This window comes from Schistocerca serialis, chromosome 11, assembly GCF_023864345.2.
Source record: "Schistocerca serialis cubense isolate TAMUIC-IGC-003099 chromosome 11, iqSchSeri2.2, whole genome shotgun sequence".
NCBI lineage: Eukaryota > Metazoa > Arthropoda > Insecta > Orthoptera > Acrididae > Schistocerca > Schistocerca serialis.
In genome coordinates, this window is record NC_064648.1 from 48,625,631 (window position 1) to 48,644,305 (window position 18,675).

Sequence of the window (18,675 nt, forward strand, 5' to 3'; positions counted from 1 at the left end):
AAAGATTGTCCACAAATCCCACATTTATGAGGATTCTTTTCAGTGTGAAGTAATACATGTGTTTTGAGTCCGCTTGAGAAAACAAAACATTTCCCACAAATCTCACATTTATGAGGCTTTTTTCCATTGTGAGTTAATAAGTGTTTCTTGAGGTCCCATAAGACAAAAAAAGATTTTCCACAAATATGACATTTGTTAAGTTTCTTTCCAGTGTGAAATAATGCATGTCGCTTGACATAGCTTGGGAAAGCAAAAGATTTCCCACAACTCTCACATTTGTGAGGTTTCTTTCCAGTGTGAATTACTCCATGTTTCTTGAGATTGCCTGCACGAGCAAAAGATTTGCCACAACTGTCACTTTGTGGGTTCTGTTTGCAGTAAGTAGATTACCCTGGAAACTGACATTAACAGTTGTAGATAAAGTTCCATAATGATTTGTTTCCTCTGTATCATTTGTCATAATTGTGTTACCTTTGTCATTAGCAGACTTGTTTGCAGCTTTCCACGTTTCCTTGTATGAATTCAGCTTGTTGAGTTCTGTGACACAAACGTCTGGCTCACTATCCGAGAAGTTAGCGCTTTGATGCTCATCACTATAGCCATATTTTTCATGGTTGCCTGCAGTTGAGAAATGGTAGTTCTCACTCATTCTCAAATGTTTTTTCAAACTAACATTACTGTGAAATACTTCACCACACCACTTACAAACATACGAAGGTGGTTCCATACCATCAATGTGCATAAACACATGCTTTATGAATCTGTATTTTGAAGGAAAGCTCTGTTGGCAGAAATTACAGCTATATACATGTAATTCCTTTTCCCACATACTACAGTTATATCGCGTGGCAACTGAGCAGTTCTTATCAACAGCCATATCTTCTGTATTGGTACCAAACTGTTGTGATGACTTCTCCATGTCTATCATCAACTCATCCTGGACCAGTCTATGGTGACAAGTTTCTTCACATGATATGCCACTGCTCCCACCAGTACACTGAGTCAATCTGAAGAGTAAGGAGGCGGATGTTAAATACTGATATACATACAACAAAGAAAGAATATTTAGGCGTCTGTAAATCCAGTACTATAAGAGAGAATTCATAAAAGTGCAGAAGAAATTACATATATAGTAACTGTTAGAGATTTAAAATTATAATATTCCACCAGAAGGAAGGAACTGATGAGGAAAAAATAATGATTAATCTGAGTCACTGCCAATTTGCTTTGAAATTTTTAGATGAAAATTAAAATAATTCACTTTCAAGTGTTACAGTCTTTTTAAAATACAGTGCTACAAAGTAACAGTTACACCCATTTATTAATTGTGTAAAAAAATTTCAGTTATATGTTTTAACTGAATAAGATTTAATTAACAGAAATAATTTTTAAATGTTCCTCTTCTATTATCTTAGCTCTGTAAATGGCTTTCCTTTGTCTGGAAAACACTTTCACCTTTGCAAATTTATTTCACCTAGCAAACAGTTTTTTTTGTTTGATTCCCAATGAGTCAAGAACCAGTGCAAGCATTATTATTTTGATTAGGTATCTTGTATGGATGTTAATCAGCTGGATAATGACTGTTCATGAACAATAATTGATGTCACATCAATCTATGGAAAAATGCGTACTGATGAATGAATGTGAATGACACACTTGCAGATGGTTTTAATCTAAGACTACGTTTTTGGCACTGCAACTTATATGAAGCCTTGTACAAATGGAAATGCTGACTAAAAAGATTGAAATGGGTGTAAATTTTCCAGAATATTTGCAGTGAGCCTTTTTGAAAATTTTTACATTTGGTCACCTGACACTACAGAACACAAATGACTTAATAGACACACACATAAATACCACATCATCACCCATTAAACACTGCAGGTTGACACTACATATCGAGTGGCAGTGACAATAGCTAATGCACGAGCTACCCCTGTAGTATCTGGGTCCCATAATTCCACCTGCAGTTAAACCCTTTCCCACAGAACAGAAGTATGATGCCTTTCAGATCTCCATGTGCATCATGTTGCACATGAAAGATCACAAACTACTGAAGGCATGCATGCTCCAGTGTTTACTTTTCCTCTGACTGTAACTTCTAACTTTTTTGCATTGTGTTTGGTATATAGTTCTGTTTGGCATGGTATCTGGTGAATTTCGAATGTTTTTAAACTCTTAATTGGGATCATACGGGTTTTTTAACGTAACCAGTATCGTTGTGTGTCAGATTCTAGAAGTTCACAACTGAATCACTAAACATTGTAGCTTTTTTAAAACTCAGTTACATGTACTTTCATACATATGGAAGTGAAGTAACAGAATATAAATAATGAAGAAAGAAATCAAAAATTATGCAAGTGAGGTTTCAAACAAATACCTTTCTATTTTTTAAAGTAGTAGAAATAAAACTTACAATTAAAATTTTATACTATGCCAGTCAACCATAAAACAAACCAGAATAAGAACCTGAATTTCTGGAAAACTTCAACAATACATAAATTTTGATGGTAATTGTTTTTCAATTGTTTTAGAGACCTCCACGTAAGCATTGTGTAGGTACTGGGTACTTTACTTGTGTCATATCCTTAATCTTTACTGCCCAACATTTTTTGTGGCAGGTACATTCATAGACTATTGATGCAGTCATGATGGAAGCGCACATGTATTTTAATAACACACATACTACAGCCTGAAACAGCAACACTGCACATCTGCATGGATGTGTTGACTTAGCTGCTGCAGCTACATACAGCGCCAGTGGCCACGTAGTTTGCCTGGCTGCCGCTAGAGCTCGGAGGATCGCGCTATAGTTTTAACTAAGCGCGATCCGCTGGAAAAATGCAGGATGTGGGCGCCATGTTGGATTATCAGCACGCTACTTCCTGCCGCGCCCAGTTATGAGCTAATTATTTCCAGGAAGTGTGACGTATGGCGCTCCTCTTATCAGTACTTGCAGCCAGCAGACCTGTGTTCTGACTACTTGTTCTGGCTTTATATAACGAGGCAGCTGCATTTAATTTAAGTCGAGGCACCTGCATGTTTTACACATCCATGCATTATTATTATTGTTTATTCATCTTATCAGTCATTATCTCTGCAGGAGTTCCGATTCCAGGGAAGGTGGCTGGGTTGTTTTGAATATTTATTTATTAATTTTATATACACTTCTACACATTGATCTTGCCAAAAGCCGAGAAGTGATTCTTCTTAGTGTTTTAGCTCTCTGGGTTACTCTGGGGTGCTCTCTGGGAGAGTTTTGTATTTATTTTCTTGACTATATCTTTATTTATCTCTTACCTTTCACTTTTAATATTTTATTTTCTTTTATATTATAAAGTTGCTAAGCATCCTTATCTATCTTGTGAGGATTTTTTTTTTAAATTTTACTTCAACTTTCACTTAAAATTCTTATCTTTTAGATTAATTATTTATTAATTACAAGTGGGGGGAGAAAGAGTGGGGAGAGGGAGAGAGAGGGGGGGGAGGGAGAGAGAGGGGGGGGAGAGAGAGAGAGGGGGGGAGAGAGAGAGGGGGGGGAGAGAGAGAGAGAGGGGGGGGAAGAGAGAGAGAGGGGGGGGAGAGAGAGAGAGAGAGAGAGGGGGAGAGAGAGGGGGGAGAGAGGGGGGAGGGAGAGAGAGAGAGAGGGGGGGAGGATAGGTCTGAGATGACAGGAAAGCAGCTACAGCTTGAGGTCCACTGGACAAACGGGATATGGGAGGGGTGGGGGGCGAAGGAGGGAATGAGGACTCCTCCCTGTGCTTTGGCTAATTGTATGTGTAGGGGCTCCTATTCCAAGTGCAGTTCAGATTCATGTCATATTTCACTGATATGAGCCTCTGCTACCTCCACTCTCATGGCCAGTGCTCCATCAACTTTCATGAAGTTGACACTGCCCCATGCATCTCACGTCTCTGAGCCCATTACGTCATATCATGATACTACAACTAACATGTATGAAGTGCTGCATATGTTAAATTGTTTAAAATGCCTGTCCATCCAGGAACTATGATAATTTCTCCACACTCTCCCTTATTTTGCAAAGGGTATACAACGAGCTGCACTTCTTTCAATTTCTTTCATGTCCCACACCACACTGCAATAGTCCACACGATAATAGATAAGCATAATGTAAGCCGGTTCTTTTGTAGACCTGTTACGTTTTCCAAGTGGTCTGCCAATGAATCAGTCTTTGGTTTGCTTTCTCCAGAGCATTATCTATAAGGATGTTATGATTTAATTTATCCATAAGTGTATTTCCTATGCATTCAGTTGAGTTCACAACTTTTAGGTTTGTATGATTTATCGTGTGAATGAAATTTAGCACATTCCTTTCCATACTCACATGGTTGACTTCATACTCTTCATTATTTACAGTCAATTGCTATTTTCCACATCATACACATATCTTATCTATCACTCGACAATTCGTTTTGATCATCTGATGACTTTACAATAAGGTAAATGACAACATAATCTGCAAACAATCTAAGAGAGCTGCTCAGATTGTCTCCTAAATCGTGTATGTAGGTCAGGGACAACAAAGGACCTATAACACTTACTTGGGAAACGTCAGATATTAATTCGATGACTTTCTGTCAGTTATTACGAACTGTGACCTTTCTGGTACAAAATCATGAATCAGTGCACACAACTACGATGATACTCCAGGGGCACACAATGTAATCGGGTGTCACTTGTGAGGAATTGAGTCAAAACCCTTCTGAAAACCATAAATATGGAATCAATGTAATGTCATCTGTCCTAATCAGTCATTACTTTGCGAGAATAAAGAGCTTGTTGTGTTTCACAAGAATTATGTTTCCCGAATAAGTGTTGGCTATTTGTGAAAAGTGTCGTCTTCAAGGTAATTCATAATGTTCAAACAGACTATATTTTCCGAAATCCTACTGCAAACGACGTTAGTTGTATGGGCGTGCATTTCATCGGATTACTCACATTCCCTTTCTTGGTTTCTGGTGTAATTTGTGCAACTTTCCTGTCTTCGAGTACCAATCTTTCTGCCATTGAAGAGTTGTATATGACTGCTAAGTATGGAGCTACTGTATCAGCATATTCTGAAAGGAACCTGGAGGCATTGCCTCTCTGAAGTGTTAAGCTGCTCCACTATATTTATCCTGAGACGGAATTTAGGAAATCCGTCTTCAGTGACTCGCTTTAGTAGCACTGTCGTCAATAACTTTACCATTGTTATCACGCAGTGAAGGTATTAATGCACCTTTACAATTGTGTACTTTACATACGACCTGAATTTCTTTGGGTTTACGATCAGATTTCGAGACAATGTCGTTCTGGAAACTATTAAAAGTCTCTCTAATTGATATTGCGCTAAATTTCGAGCTTCTGTAAAACTTCGCCAATCTTGTGGATTTTGCGTTCTTTTAAATTTGGCATGTGTAATTCATTGCTTCTGCACCAGTGGTCTGACCTGTTTTTTGTCAGTACCACATTTTATTAATTTGACGCGTACCTCTCAGTTATTACTCATTTGACTTTAAACCGCATCTGGACTAAGTTTAGAAAGACTTATCAGACGGAGTCGAAACTGTCTCTTCAGAATGTGTCAAGCGATATTTTACCTGCTATAAGGGTGAATTTTGCGTTTATTTTGGTGAGTCTCGATGTTACAGTATTCACTCTTGTGAACTCTTCACGGCTCAACAACATTGTGGTCACTAATCCCTGTTTGATCAGGGCTATTAAGATGTCAAGGATGTTTTCGCAAGTATTTACACTTTGAGTGCGCTTCTGTACCCACTGTTCAAAATAAATTTCAGAGACACCATTCAGTACGGTTTCGGACGACGTTTTATGCCTACCACTGACATTAAACATTTGCTTTCGCCAATATATCGAGGGTAGTTTTTCTTCCAATTATTCGCAATATTACGGACTGTAATGGTAAAGTTCTGGCCAAGTTTCAAGTTTAAACAATCTTTAGACATACAAAGGAGATTAGTGAGTGTAAACGTAAGCTTCCGCGTCCGTTGTTACAGTCAATAAAATTCTTCTGGGTTTGAAGCCGCATTGCCAACTATAAAATTTCGACATTTCGGCGACTGTTGCAAGACGTCTTCTTCAAACCCAGAAGATTTTTACTGACGAAGATTAGTGAGTGTATAAGATTGGCGAATATAAAATTGCATGTGGCTGTGGGAAGGTTTATATTGGAACAACGATAAGAAATGTCAATACCCACTAAACGGAACACAAAAGAAACTGTCGACTGGGATATACTGACAAATCAGCTGTAGCGGAACAAGTTTTTAAAGACGGTGATCATGAAATAAAATTTAGTGAGACAAGCGTGTCAGCCAGGACATCTATTATTATGCATGTATGTATAGGAAAGCTAGAGAGATTCAGGAACACCACAATAATTTCAACAGAAAAGAGGAAGGCTTACAGTTACACAGGATACGGTGGTCGCCTTTCCACCAACCATTTGACGATCGATTACATCCGATGGAGAATAATGACGCTAGTCAGAGAGACTTATAGTCGGTCCCAATTGAACGTATGTTGGTGCCCTCTATATGAACGGGAATTCCACTGTCTGGCAGCCATCATTGACTCACCTCCAAAGATATTCCCGCAGTTGGCAACGAAACGCCAGGAAGTAGTAGTTTTACAGATCGAAAACGGCCCAGAGCTTTTAACTCGTCACTACCCATAATACCTCAAAGGAACTATCTACTTCAATTTCACTACAAGGTAAACTACTTCCACCAGCGATGAACACTACACCAACTGTATCTCATCTGTTCTTTGTGAACATAGTTAGGTCTCTTGAAAAATTTCAGCGGAACTTATTTCCATACCTTTATTGTGGTTGTATCTACCCTCTTTTGGTGTTCTACTTGCAGCCTTTGAAACTGAAGCCCTTTCTGCACTTACCTGAGACCCGCTAACCTAAAAAAAAGCCCCGTCTCCTCTACACATCCCCATACTTATGGAACTGCTTCCTTTGTGTAGTTGACTCCTGACCCACTTAGCAAAAAATGCATGGAAGGTTCATAGAGTGACAAATACAGGATTGTAACTGTACCAGCAGTAGCAGTTCCACATAGTGCAGGTAAAATAACCGAAGTTCAGTCTTAAAGACTAAACAACCTACTTCTAGAGTATACAAATTGTGGTAACTAAATGAAATCATAGCTCAATTACGACTGTTTACAGCTTCAGCTGGTGAAGAGAATGCTGATCACATAAACAAAATATTATCGATCTTACTTGAGCTTTGAAAAATATGCATCGTCGAGTAATTGTGGAGAGAGTTGTCCACGAGCTTTACAGATCTGCATGCAGAATACTTCTGATAATACAAGAAATGGATTATGCATGGCAGGCTGATCTCAGATACGCAAGACTACTTAAAATCAAATAATGGTTTCAAGTACATTCTCACGGTCACAGACACACATTCCAAATTTGCTTGGGCCTTACCTTTGAAAGTAAAGACAGAGAAGGAGGTTTGAGAGGTTTCTAAACAATTGTTGCAGACAGGACTAACTCGACTCCACAATAACCTGGCGGAATATGTTGGAAGTGAATTTTACGACAGGCATTTCAAAGCAGAATTGGAATGTTGGTTAAATCACTATTCAACATTCTCCCATTTGGAAACTAGTATTGCCAAATGGTTGAACTGGACCATCAAAAACCGGATGTGGAAGCAATTTAATCTTCAACGTATGTGCAAATGGCTGAACATACAGCCACAGATATTTGACAAATATAATCGCATTATTCACCACAGAATTAATAACAAACCTATTCATGTCACAAACGAACTACGGGATAGCTTTAAACCCATTATGTTCCTCATAGAGCAGATCGTAAGATGTTGAGGGAACAGGGTTTTGATGAAATGGTTTAGTTTCTCATCGAAGCTCAACAGTTGGGTAACACTCGCAAACTGCTATGTAATACGAAAAGCAAAGCTCAAACCATGCAGTAATGTGACGAGTGCTAGGAAATGTATCAACAAAGTTGGAGGTGATATTCTTGAGAAACTGCCATCAGAAGTTTGTATCTCTGGATATAATTTCTGTGGAGCTGGAACAAAATTGAAATAGCACCAAGATTATGGTGATAAGGGCTTCAACGCATTGGAAAATGTGTGCAAAGAGCACATCATCGCCTACACTACAAATAAAGATCACCATATTGCACACCAAATATTCACTGATAAGTCTGCACAGGTACGTCAAGGGACGGATATTCATGGAGGACAACCAATTTCTGCATATGCTGTTGATAAGGCAATGTTTGCTCGATTTTAAATTGGGTACTGGACTAACCTTCAAGCAATACTGAATGCATCTCACTGCATACTAAAGAAGAAGAACTATGGGATGTTTAAAAATTTGGTGACAGCTCCAAAAGGTTCCTCGAGGCAGAAAGGAAGGAAGGAAATGAGGTGTTAAAACGCCCAGGTTCCTACCTATACCAAAGACATCTGGTGGAATAATTCTGGCTTTGATACCTACATTTGCTGGGCTGTCAGCCACTGGTTTCATTAGCTAGGAGAGGTGATATATTTCAAGCACTAGAGAATGCCTGAAAAAGTGAAAAGTAATTACAATCAACTAAAAGGCATAATATGACCATGGAGTCCATCGCTATAGGTAAAGGCCTCTATTTACAATACAGAAGATGGCTTGGGTTGTACATTAAAAAACGCCCACAGCAATGGTTCTGGAAAGAAGGATTAAAAGCATAGATCTGCTTAGTCTCGTCAGAAAATTTAAAATCATGAGATTTTACAGCGTGTTTATGTAGGATACACTGCCTGAGACAATGTGCAAAACCACAAAACGTGGAACAGGAAATTTAGATGTTGTTCGAGGTATGGAGCTCTTGGTGATTTTAGGCCACCTGAAGAATTGTGTTGTCACTTCACCAATAGGAACCAGCTGTTGTACAATGTTCGACGCTACCATGACTTCAGTTCATACCTCTGAGGATATTTCTGACTGATATTTTTCATGAAAATTGCATAAAAACAAGCAGTATGCAAGTCTCTGCATCATTTGAAGCTTTGATGTACTGACGTTCACTCTAATCCTAATTGGGCTAAATTGAACGCAAACTACTTTCCTCCAATATATGAGCAGGGGGTAGTTACGTACAGCATTGACTGGCTGGAAACACACGAAACCATAGCTAACGTCACTGACTTAAGGAGACAAGTCGATGTAGAACTGAAACCAATTGTAAAACCCTTGACGAAAAGGGAGCTGAGATGCCTGGAGCGAGAGTCCATATGGTTAATGGGGATAAAAAAGGCAATGATACAACGAGCATTCAGGCATCCAGTTTTGCTGGATAAATGTGTGTGACAAATCTGAATCATATAAACCTAGAGACAACTTTGTCTTTGAACACTTCCTCTAGCAAATGTGGCAGATGGCCTCTGAAGTCCCAGATGTATGGACTATAGGATACCAGAACTCCAGCAGATGTATCATCATGATTGTTCAAAATGTGGAGAGCACAGCTCCACAAGCGAAACACATTGCTGCATGCCTCAGTCCACCAGGGAACAGAACATGCTACAGTAAACTTTAAGTGCATGGTACGGAACATATTTCGGCGGTAAGGATAACGTTTGGAAGATACTTTACGTGGTCATCACAGCTGTGTAAATGTCGTGAGAGGGGGGTAAAGCCACCAGTTGGCCTTGGAAAGCTGCCAATTGGATCTGCACTCAGGTGGGATAGGAGTTGGCAAATGGATAGCACACAGAAATTGATCACTTGAGTATGTGTCAGAGGGAATGGGCCATTCAAGATGATGAGCGAGCTGGACAGTGCAGAACGAGAGGTTCAAATGGTAATAAATGTGGTTGGAATCTGAAAGGAACGTGAGTGCTCCAGTGCTAAGATATGATTCAGGAAGTCAGCTAAGAGGGAACCTCTTGGACAGGTTCTCCCAGAGCACCAAAGCAGATGGTGGGCATTGAAGTCGCCAAGCAGCAAAAAGGCGTGAGGGAGCTGACCAATGAGCTGGAGTAAGTCCGACTTAGTAACAGCAAATGACGGAGAGGTGTAGAAGTTATGTAGAGAAAAGGTGAAATGAAGAAGGAAAATGTAGACTGCAACAGCTAGCAGTCGAGTGTTCAATGAGTTGGATGACCAGCATGGCTCCCTGGGGGAATATCACAAAGGACAAGAAGGAAACATGAGCGATCAAAGGGGTTGTGAGGACAATTTTTTTCTTGGAAGCAGAAAACAAGCGGACACTGCAATTCCAAGAGCAGCTGTAACTCCCTCCTTGTTGGATATAATGCCACGAATGTTCCATTGGAGAAGAGTGATAATGGGGAACGATAATTGGGGAGGAGGGAACAAATGAAGGTTAGTCACCTTGGTAGCTGCTGAGTGCCAGCCTACAAAAATCCACTGCTACAGGAGGCAGAGGCTGGAGAATCCTGTTCCATGAGCTCTGCAAACATATTGGCATTCTCCCTTTGTCAACCTGTGAATTCTATGGCAGAAAACCAGTAGGCAGTGGGCACCAGCAAAATGGAGGTCAGCCATGTGAGAGTATATGTTGCAACACCACTGAAGACAATCTCTAAATCAGGTAAGGAGAAAACAGTTTGTTTTTGTTTGAGCTCTTAGAACTTTCTAGTTGGCAGATGAAGACTGTTTTTAACTGTAGAAAGTCTTTTGCAGGAGTACTGCTTTTGTCCTTTCAGCCTGGCAGTTATGTAACAGGTTGTTTCACCACCAGGGGCAAAGATCTGATGGCTTGTTGCGCAGCTGTAGGAGCAGATGGGGATGCTACTGTGACCTGGGTGACTTCACTACTGCAATACTGAACTTGGGGTCGCAAGTCTGTGTGGGCATATCCACCATTATGCATAGCATAGCAAAAACAGTACTGTAAATGCCAATCGTAAAATTCACAGATTTTGACTAGCTAAAAACCGTGAGTGACAAAGTGGAGTTTGATGTCTACCACTCAAATCTCCTATACAGCTTGCTTGTTAAGACACATGGGAAATTCAAGGTATTACAATTGATACAGCAGAGAGGAGGCGGCAAACTGCTGCCCTCATAAGCATCCCTGCCAAGAGTAACACATTTGGCCATGTTTTGACAAGATACGTGTTTTATTATAATGTTGACACTTGTAGGAACTCATCTGGTTTGTAATGTATGGTTGGACCGTGACGACTACATAGCCTGCCTTAATCTTTGAGGCAAAAATTACTCAGTAAGGCCATCAATCATCAGAATGTAAATAATAAATAATACTTTGTGAAGAGTTCAGTGTAAGAGGGTTCTCCACACGAACAGGATAGTTCTGTATACAGGGTGTTACAAAAAGGTGCGACCAAACTTTCAGGAAACATTCCTCACACACAAAGAAAGAAAATATGTTATGTGGACATGTGACCGGAAACGCTTACTTTCCATGTTAGAACTCATTTTATTACTTCTCTTCAAATCACATTAATCATGGAATGGAAACACACAGCAACAGAACGTACCAGCGTCACTTCAAACACTTTGTTACAGGAAATGCTCAAAATGTCCTCCGTTAGCGAGGATACATGCATCCACCCTCCGTCGCATGGAATCCCTGATGCGCTGATGCAGCCCTGGAGAATGGCGTATTGTATCACAGCCGTCCACAATACAAGCACGAAGAGTCTCTACATTTGGTACCAGGGTTGCGTAGACAAGAGCTTTCAAATGCCCCCATAAATGAAAGTCGAGAGGGTTGAGGTCAGGAGAGCGTGGAGGCCGTGGAATTGGTCCGCCTCTACCAATCCATCGGTCACCGAATCTGTTGTTGATAAGCGTACAAACACTTCGACTGAAATGTGCAGGAGCTCCATTGTGCATGAACCACATGTTGTGTCGTACTTGTAAAGCCACATGTTCTAGCAACACAGATGGAGTATCCCGTATGAACTCATCATAACGTGCTCCACTGAGCGTAGGTGGAAGAACATGGGGCCCAATCAAGACATCACCAACAATGGCTGCCCAAACGTTCACAGAAAATCTGTGTTGATGACGTGATTGCACAATTGCGTGCGGGTTCTCAGCAGCCCACACATGTTGATTGTGAAAATTTACAAGTTGATCATCAGAATCGAGGAAGTACAGTACATACTGACGAAACTAAAATGAGCTCTAACATGGAAATTAGGCGTTTCCGGACACATGTCCACGTAACATCTTTTCCTTATTTGTGTGTGCGGAATGTTTCCAGAAAGTTTGGCCATACCTTTTTGTAACACCCTGTATGTGATGCTATAAGCAGTTGAGCTTGAGAATCACAATACATCTTCAGAAGCAAAGTTGTATTACATAAATGGGAATAGGATTTCACAGGGCTTGCAACTGCAACACCACCTTTCAGAATAATGCACACATTAACTGTAGCAAAGGACGGAGCACCTCCAGTACATGATACCATGAGGAACCGAGGTGCAGTTGGGAGGGTCTTCAAATCTTTAGCCTCATTCTGTTTATGTTTAGTAGACACGCACTAAGATGGTGAGTCATTGCAAAATAAATAAATAAATAAATCCCCATGATTGCCAACATCTATAATGGCATGCTCCTTCCAACTGGGGGCACCCTCAGAGGGGGGGATTCACCCCACCATAAATGACTGTTCACACCTCAGGTCACACCTCCTGATCTCCTGACAGAGGGACCAACTGGGATTTGGGAAGGTAACAGCTTAGGCTGTTACCCATTCCTCGGCCTGGACTGTATCAGAGTGTATGTGCGAACCCTACCTGTTGACCTGGAGCTTGGAATTATGCATTACCTTGTCACCTGTAATGCGTCTAATGAATGGGCCAGCCTTCAGGAACACACCGGGACGAAGGAGAAACCAAGAGATTGAGGATTCACCAGCTACTTAAGATTCTTCTTGATGGTGGCCAATACACTGTCACCACTACAAGCTTGTGTGCTTCCTGAGCACCACTGTGGCACAGCATTGAAAGAGCTGTTCAACACTATATTCATTAATCTGGAAGGCCAGGAATCAGCTCCAGTTTTTGGATATATAGCCACTCACCCTTCATTCTTACTTTTCTATTGCAGTGTATTAGCTTGGACTCATCAAGATGAATCTGTTGAACTTCAGTGATTTTCATGTGACATTCTGAACTCAGCGCAATACAGCTGCTGACATTCCACCTGAACTTTTATTTACCTGTACAGATATTAGATGTTTGCTCTATTTATCTAGGAACAGTCACATAATGGTTGTTGCAAAGAATAGCATTACTGACCATACTGCCTTGTAATGTTGTTGCTTATCAGTAATACTGAGTAATTACAGTAGGGCATTTTATATCTGAGGTACTTTCACAAGTAATAAAAATTTATATTTCTCAAAAAGTTCTGCAGTGAATTATGAAAACTTACCTTGCACTATCAGATGTGTATCTTGTTGAGGTTTCCACCTGAAATATATGAAGAAATTGCCTGTGACTTACAACTGATGAGACAGTAAATAAATGTAATTCAATTAATGCCCACCAACATGAGAGTGGTCCACAAAATGCTGTAAGTAAGGCTTGAAAATGATATTAAAGAGGATATGATAAACTGTTTCAGTTAATGAAACAGAATGTTAGTAGGAATTCACTCTCCATTTCCTCACTTTGTCTTCAGTACTGTAAATATCTACACAAGCCAGTAATTTGGTTGTAGCCATACTTCCTACTAGACACTTCACAAAGAAAAGTGACCAAAACATCTTTCATCTGTCATGTACTTATGTCTTACGTAAGATTTTCATTAATTTTTTTTTAATTATGAAAAGTGACCGATGAATCGATCATCGTGACACATTTGGGCCTTTGTGCTCTGGGCAGCCCAGACCAACTTGCAGAGGTGAGGAGTGACTTCTAACCCCAACCGTAAGTTCACACTCAGAACTACATACACACTTGGACCATTAAATATACAAACATTAATAAATATTGGCAGACTCAAAATACTTTCAGACATTGTAAATGGACAAAAAGTTAAAATTGGCATAACAAAAAAGCACATTCACAGATGAAGAAATACCACATTCAGAGAACTATAGATTTTTCACAGAGAACACAGGGAATAAATTCGTGAAACTGCTCCAGCTCTGCATTCATAAATGGCAAGTCTATTTTGCAATCAGTACCAAATTTTTTATTACCTCCAGAAAGACTCTCTCCCTGCAATAATTCAATATTTAGATGAGAGGTACACAATAATTAATGCACATGCAATAATAAATCAGGGTAACAAGGACAATGCAGAAAGTAAAACAGTCCTGAGAACAAAATTGGGAAGCATCTGATGAAGTGCTAGAGGAAAATACACAAATTTTATTAAATTTTTATCCTAAGACTGGCACAGGATGGAGATGAGAACATTTTCTGCCTAAACTGCTGTTAAATGTATTTATTCACAACTGGAATTTTGACTTATGCCATTCTCCAGTGACATTTTACTATGAACTACATCAAATTTATTAAATGTCATACCTAGTGCTTAGGGAGTGGATATTAAGATGTGCAGTATGATATGACTGACAGAAATTAGTACATGAAGTACTACCATTGTCTGGACATACAGATACGATGACTCCTGTCTTGTAATGAATATGCAATTTGTGAACATGGCTAATACAAGAAAAGTATTACCTCAAAAAGAATTATAAAGGACTCAGATGTCACACTGGGCTACCACTTGAGAATTGTACAGCTGCCAAATTAATTTTGAATAAATACATTCCATAACAGTCCAGGGAGAAAATGTTTATGTCTGCCTGACTGTGGATGTAAGAAAAAAGGAAAAGTGGTAAGAAAAAGACATTTAGCTAAACTGCTGGCAGATAACCCCCCACCCACATACACCACTAAAAAGATATGAGGTCAACAATAATATGATTTGAGAATATCAGATAGCTTATGTGCCAATAACGAAGTAAAATTCCAAGAAGGTGATTTCCAGAGTCGGACATAGATACATGTTGAAATTGACTATTATCACCGAATCATAAAAGTAATATTCCTGGCCTGTAATAACAGATAGCCATGTTCACAGAAGATTAAAAAAAATTCCACGAAAAGTTCAAGGAGAAAACAACACTAACAATTCCAAAATAGGAGATATATCAGAGATAGCTTACGACAGGATGGTCCTCTGAAGGGCAAATTCTTAAGGACTAAAGGAGCAAAATACTATTGGAATACATCTGCAAAATTTTAGAAGGCTTATGACTATAAAGCAAGACTGCTTTTATTCAAACTTCTTAAAGAATCTGAAATACAGAAGACAACACGGGTCCTCTTAAAAGAACTACAGTCTCATTTGAGATACCAACAGACTTTAGACAAGGCAAAGGACTAACTCCATTCTTCTTTCAGACCATACTAGAAAAGTGAAGATTGAACAGATGGAGCAGTTGTCAGAATCCAATACCAGAAGTTGAATACTACTTGGTTAGAAAATGGATGTCAAAATTGTCTGTTCAACTATTGTAGATAATTTAGCAATACTCGCTATGTAGAGAAAGCACAAAACAGAGAGAAAGAAAAATGGTAGGAGAAGCATGACTACTCGTCTCCTCTGGTAAGAAGCAGTAGTGGGTAACAACAGGACTGCAATATCCCAATCAAATACGAAGTATCAGTGGAAGAAAAATTTTAGGATCTATGAGAAGTCATGTAGCCAAATGGTGGGGAAAATGGAGCCACAAAAGGTAGACTATGAAAGATGGTCTTTGTATTTCTGTTAACAGAAGATGTTTACAGTAAAAATTCTTTCTCCAAAATTGCAGAACCTCCAACTTGCAAGACAGTCATTTGGCCAGAATACAGATCTGCATCACAAACACTAATTTTAGAATCAACAAATAATAGTGAAAATTATAAAAAAAAAAGATATTAGGAAACAGATCACCAGGACAAACATTTAAACTCAGAAACAATACAGAAGTATTGATAAATATGTAGGAAAATAACTGGAGACAAAATTTGGCAAAGATGGCTAATGAATCTTATCATACTAAAAAGAAAAACTGTGCAGCAGTACTAAAAGCTTCAGAAAAGAACTCATAGGCTTACAGAACTGCACCAAGACCTACAAGAAACTTGTATAAAGAAGCAAGAAATTTAAAACCAAATACAGAAACAGAATTGAGTTGATAAATATCCCACAGCAAAATAATTCCAAAAAGAGAAGATAGAAACTGGATGTCAAGTGAGTGGAAACAAGAAAGTGTATAGATGAAGGAGTAGTATAAAGAAATGTAAAACCTTAGCTGGCCTGTAATTGAGAAGGGTAATAATATATAATATTGTTCCACATTTCTAGTACCATCTTAGTAAAGCACAGCAATTGTATTTGCACTGCAAACATATCACAGCAAGTAGGTCAAAGTGTCTCTGCAAATATGCAAGGAACAGTATTTCGAGTGTTTTGTTAGGTTACAGCAGTGCTCAGAAATACTTTGCAGTTGTGTTATGCTGTCAGTACTGATTGCATGCAGTCAAAAAGAGCAACACATGTATGTGCCACTCCAGCAACAGCTTCATGCTGCTGTGGTTACATATCTAGTGAACGAGCAAGATCATACAACAATTTAAGTGTGTATATATATATATATATATATATATATATATATATATATATATATATATATATATATATATATATATATATATGTATATGTATATATATGTGTGTGTGTGTGTGTGTGTGTGTGTGTGTGTGTGTGTGTGTGTGTGTGGATGGATATGTGTGTGTGTGCACGCGTGCGAGTGTATACCTGTCCTTTTTTCCCCCTACGGTAAGTCTTTCCGCTCCCGGAATTGGAATGACTCTTTACCCTCTCCCTTAAAACCCACATCCTTTCGTCTTTCCTTCTCCTTCTCTCTTTCCTGATGAAGCAACCGTCTGTTGCGAAAGCTTGAATTTTGTGTGTACGTTTGTGTTTGTTTGTGTGTCTATCGACCTGCCAGCGCTTTTGTTTGGTAAGTCTCATCATCTTTGTTTTTAGATATATTTTTTCCCACGTGGAATGTTTCCATGATCCAAAATTCACCTTTTTTTTCTAAAAAATTCTTTTCAGACCAAAACCGAACTTTTTGAGTGCCTAAGCCAGAGCCTGGATCTAAATTCAAATGTTTGACACTGAACATTTCTCATTTAACATTGAAACACGAACAAATATATACTTAATATTTTGCTCTGGTGAACTATATTCCTCGCACACCAAGAGAAATGCCAATAATCTGCTATCCATTGGTACTACCTTCCTGTGAGAGTAAGCTAACGACTGTAAGGCAGTATTTAAATTCACATTGATACAACTTTTGCACTAGTACCTTTGAGGAATTGTAGGACTTTTCCAAGGTCAATGCCATGATAGCAAGTAGAATTTTTGTTACACATTTAAACATACTCATAAACTCATTGATGAACAAAAGATGAATAGGGCCAAAATAAGTGAGGAACAGAAATAAACAAAGGATTCAACAAATGAAATATTCTAACTCTGCTGACCATTCTCTCAAAAAACCAGATTCATAGCTAACTGCTAATTTGTCACTTTCCAGCTATAAAATATTATTCACAAATATTACATACAAAACCACTAAAATTGAATTGAACACTAATATATCAATTTTTATAAACACTGATTACAATAACACTAAATTGTACTACTGGTAAGCCAAAACTGCCACAAGCATAACAATACATCAAACTGTACAGTGAATACCTAATTTGTCTGGAACTCAACTGGATCCAGAGTATCTAAAATTTGACAAACTACTCAATTTGACCACAGCTAAATATACTCCACACTTCCATACACAAAAATACAGCATATTTTACACTAAACCCTTACCTTTATCCTTAGTGAATATGTCTTAAGTAGTTTCTTTGACAAATTAACTATTATGCAGTATGAGATCAAGATACGTCCACTTCAACTGGTTGTAATTCATACTTGGTATGTGCTACATAGTAACCAAAAACACCATGTAAATGAGCAGGAAATTATTATCTCACCTGGTATGATACACTTGTTCGTATAGAAATATTTTCTTGTATTTACTTATTTTGACAGTTGCATATGATGGCAGTTCATGTTTTCACTGATATTTAATGTAATATTTATCTCAGAATATTTCATAAGGTTCTAAAGTCACCAGCATGTGGAGGTGCTTATCTCAAGCCAGGCTTCACAAAATCCTCACTAGAGTACCAACTAATCCAGAAGGTACATTGAGGAAGGAGGAGGGGAATATACAAAGACAGCACATGAGACACTGGAACTGCTCCGCAAAACTCACTTTCCTCAATATGCTCTGGCTGATAACGTAGACCAGAACGTGACCCCTGAAAGACAATGGTTCTCAGGCACTCAAAGAGAGGACTGGGAATTGGCTAAGGAGTGTGTCAATTTCAGTAAAATCCAGTGGGCAGTGGGAACATTCTAACTGGTCAAGCAACCTGGCCCACACGGCATCTTTCCAGCTCTCTTGAAAAAAGTAGGAGAGAATCTTGAAAGAGTCCTGTGCAGGTTATTCAGGGTTAGCCTAGCAGCAGGAGCCATTCCCAATGCCTGAAGGGCAGTGAAGGTTGTCTTTGTTCCAAAGTCAGGGAGAATTGATCA

The 18,675-nt window shown here is 39.0% G+C and overlaps 1 protein-coding gene across 3 annotated transcripts in view; it reads right to left on the reverse strand.

Annotated features, from left to right (window-relative positions):
* Positions 1-289: 289 nt before the first annotated feature.
* LOC126427194 (uncharacterized) overlaps positions 290-18,675 on the reverse strand; it is a 110,004-nt gene continuing 91,618 nt past the window's right edge. For all 3 annotated transcript variants that reach the window (XM_050089421.1, XM_050089422.1, XM_050089423.1), the window contains 2 exons: positions 13,431-13,468; positions 290-1,007 (listed from right to left, as the gene is read on the reverse strand). In XM_050089421.1, the coding sequence (XP_049945378.1) occupies positions 302-1,007; positions 13,431-13,468 (744 nt within the window). In that variant the 3' untranslated portion in view covers positions 290-301. The remainder of the gene's footprint in view (positions 1,008-13,430; positions 13,469-18,675) is intronic.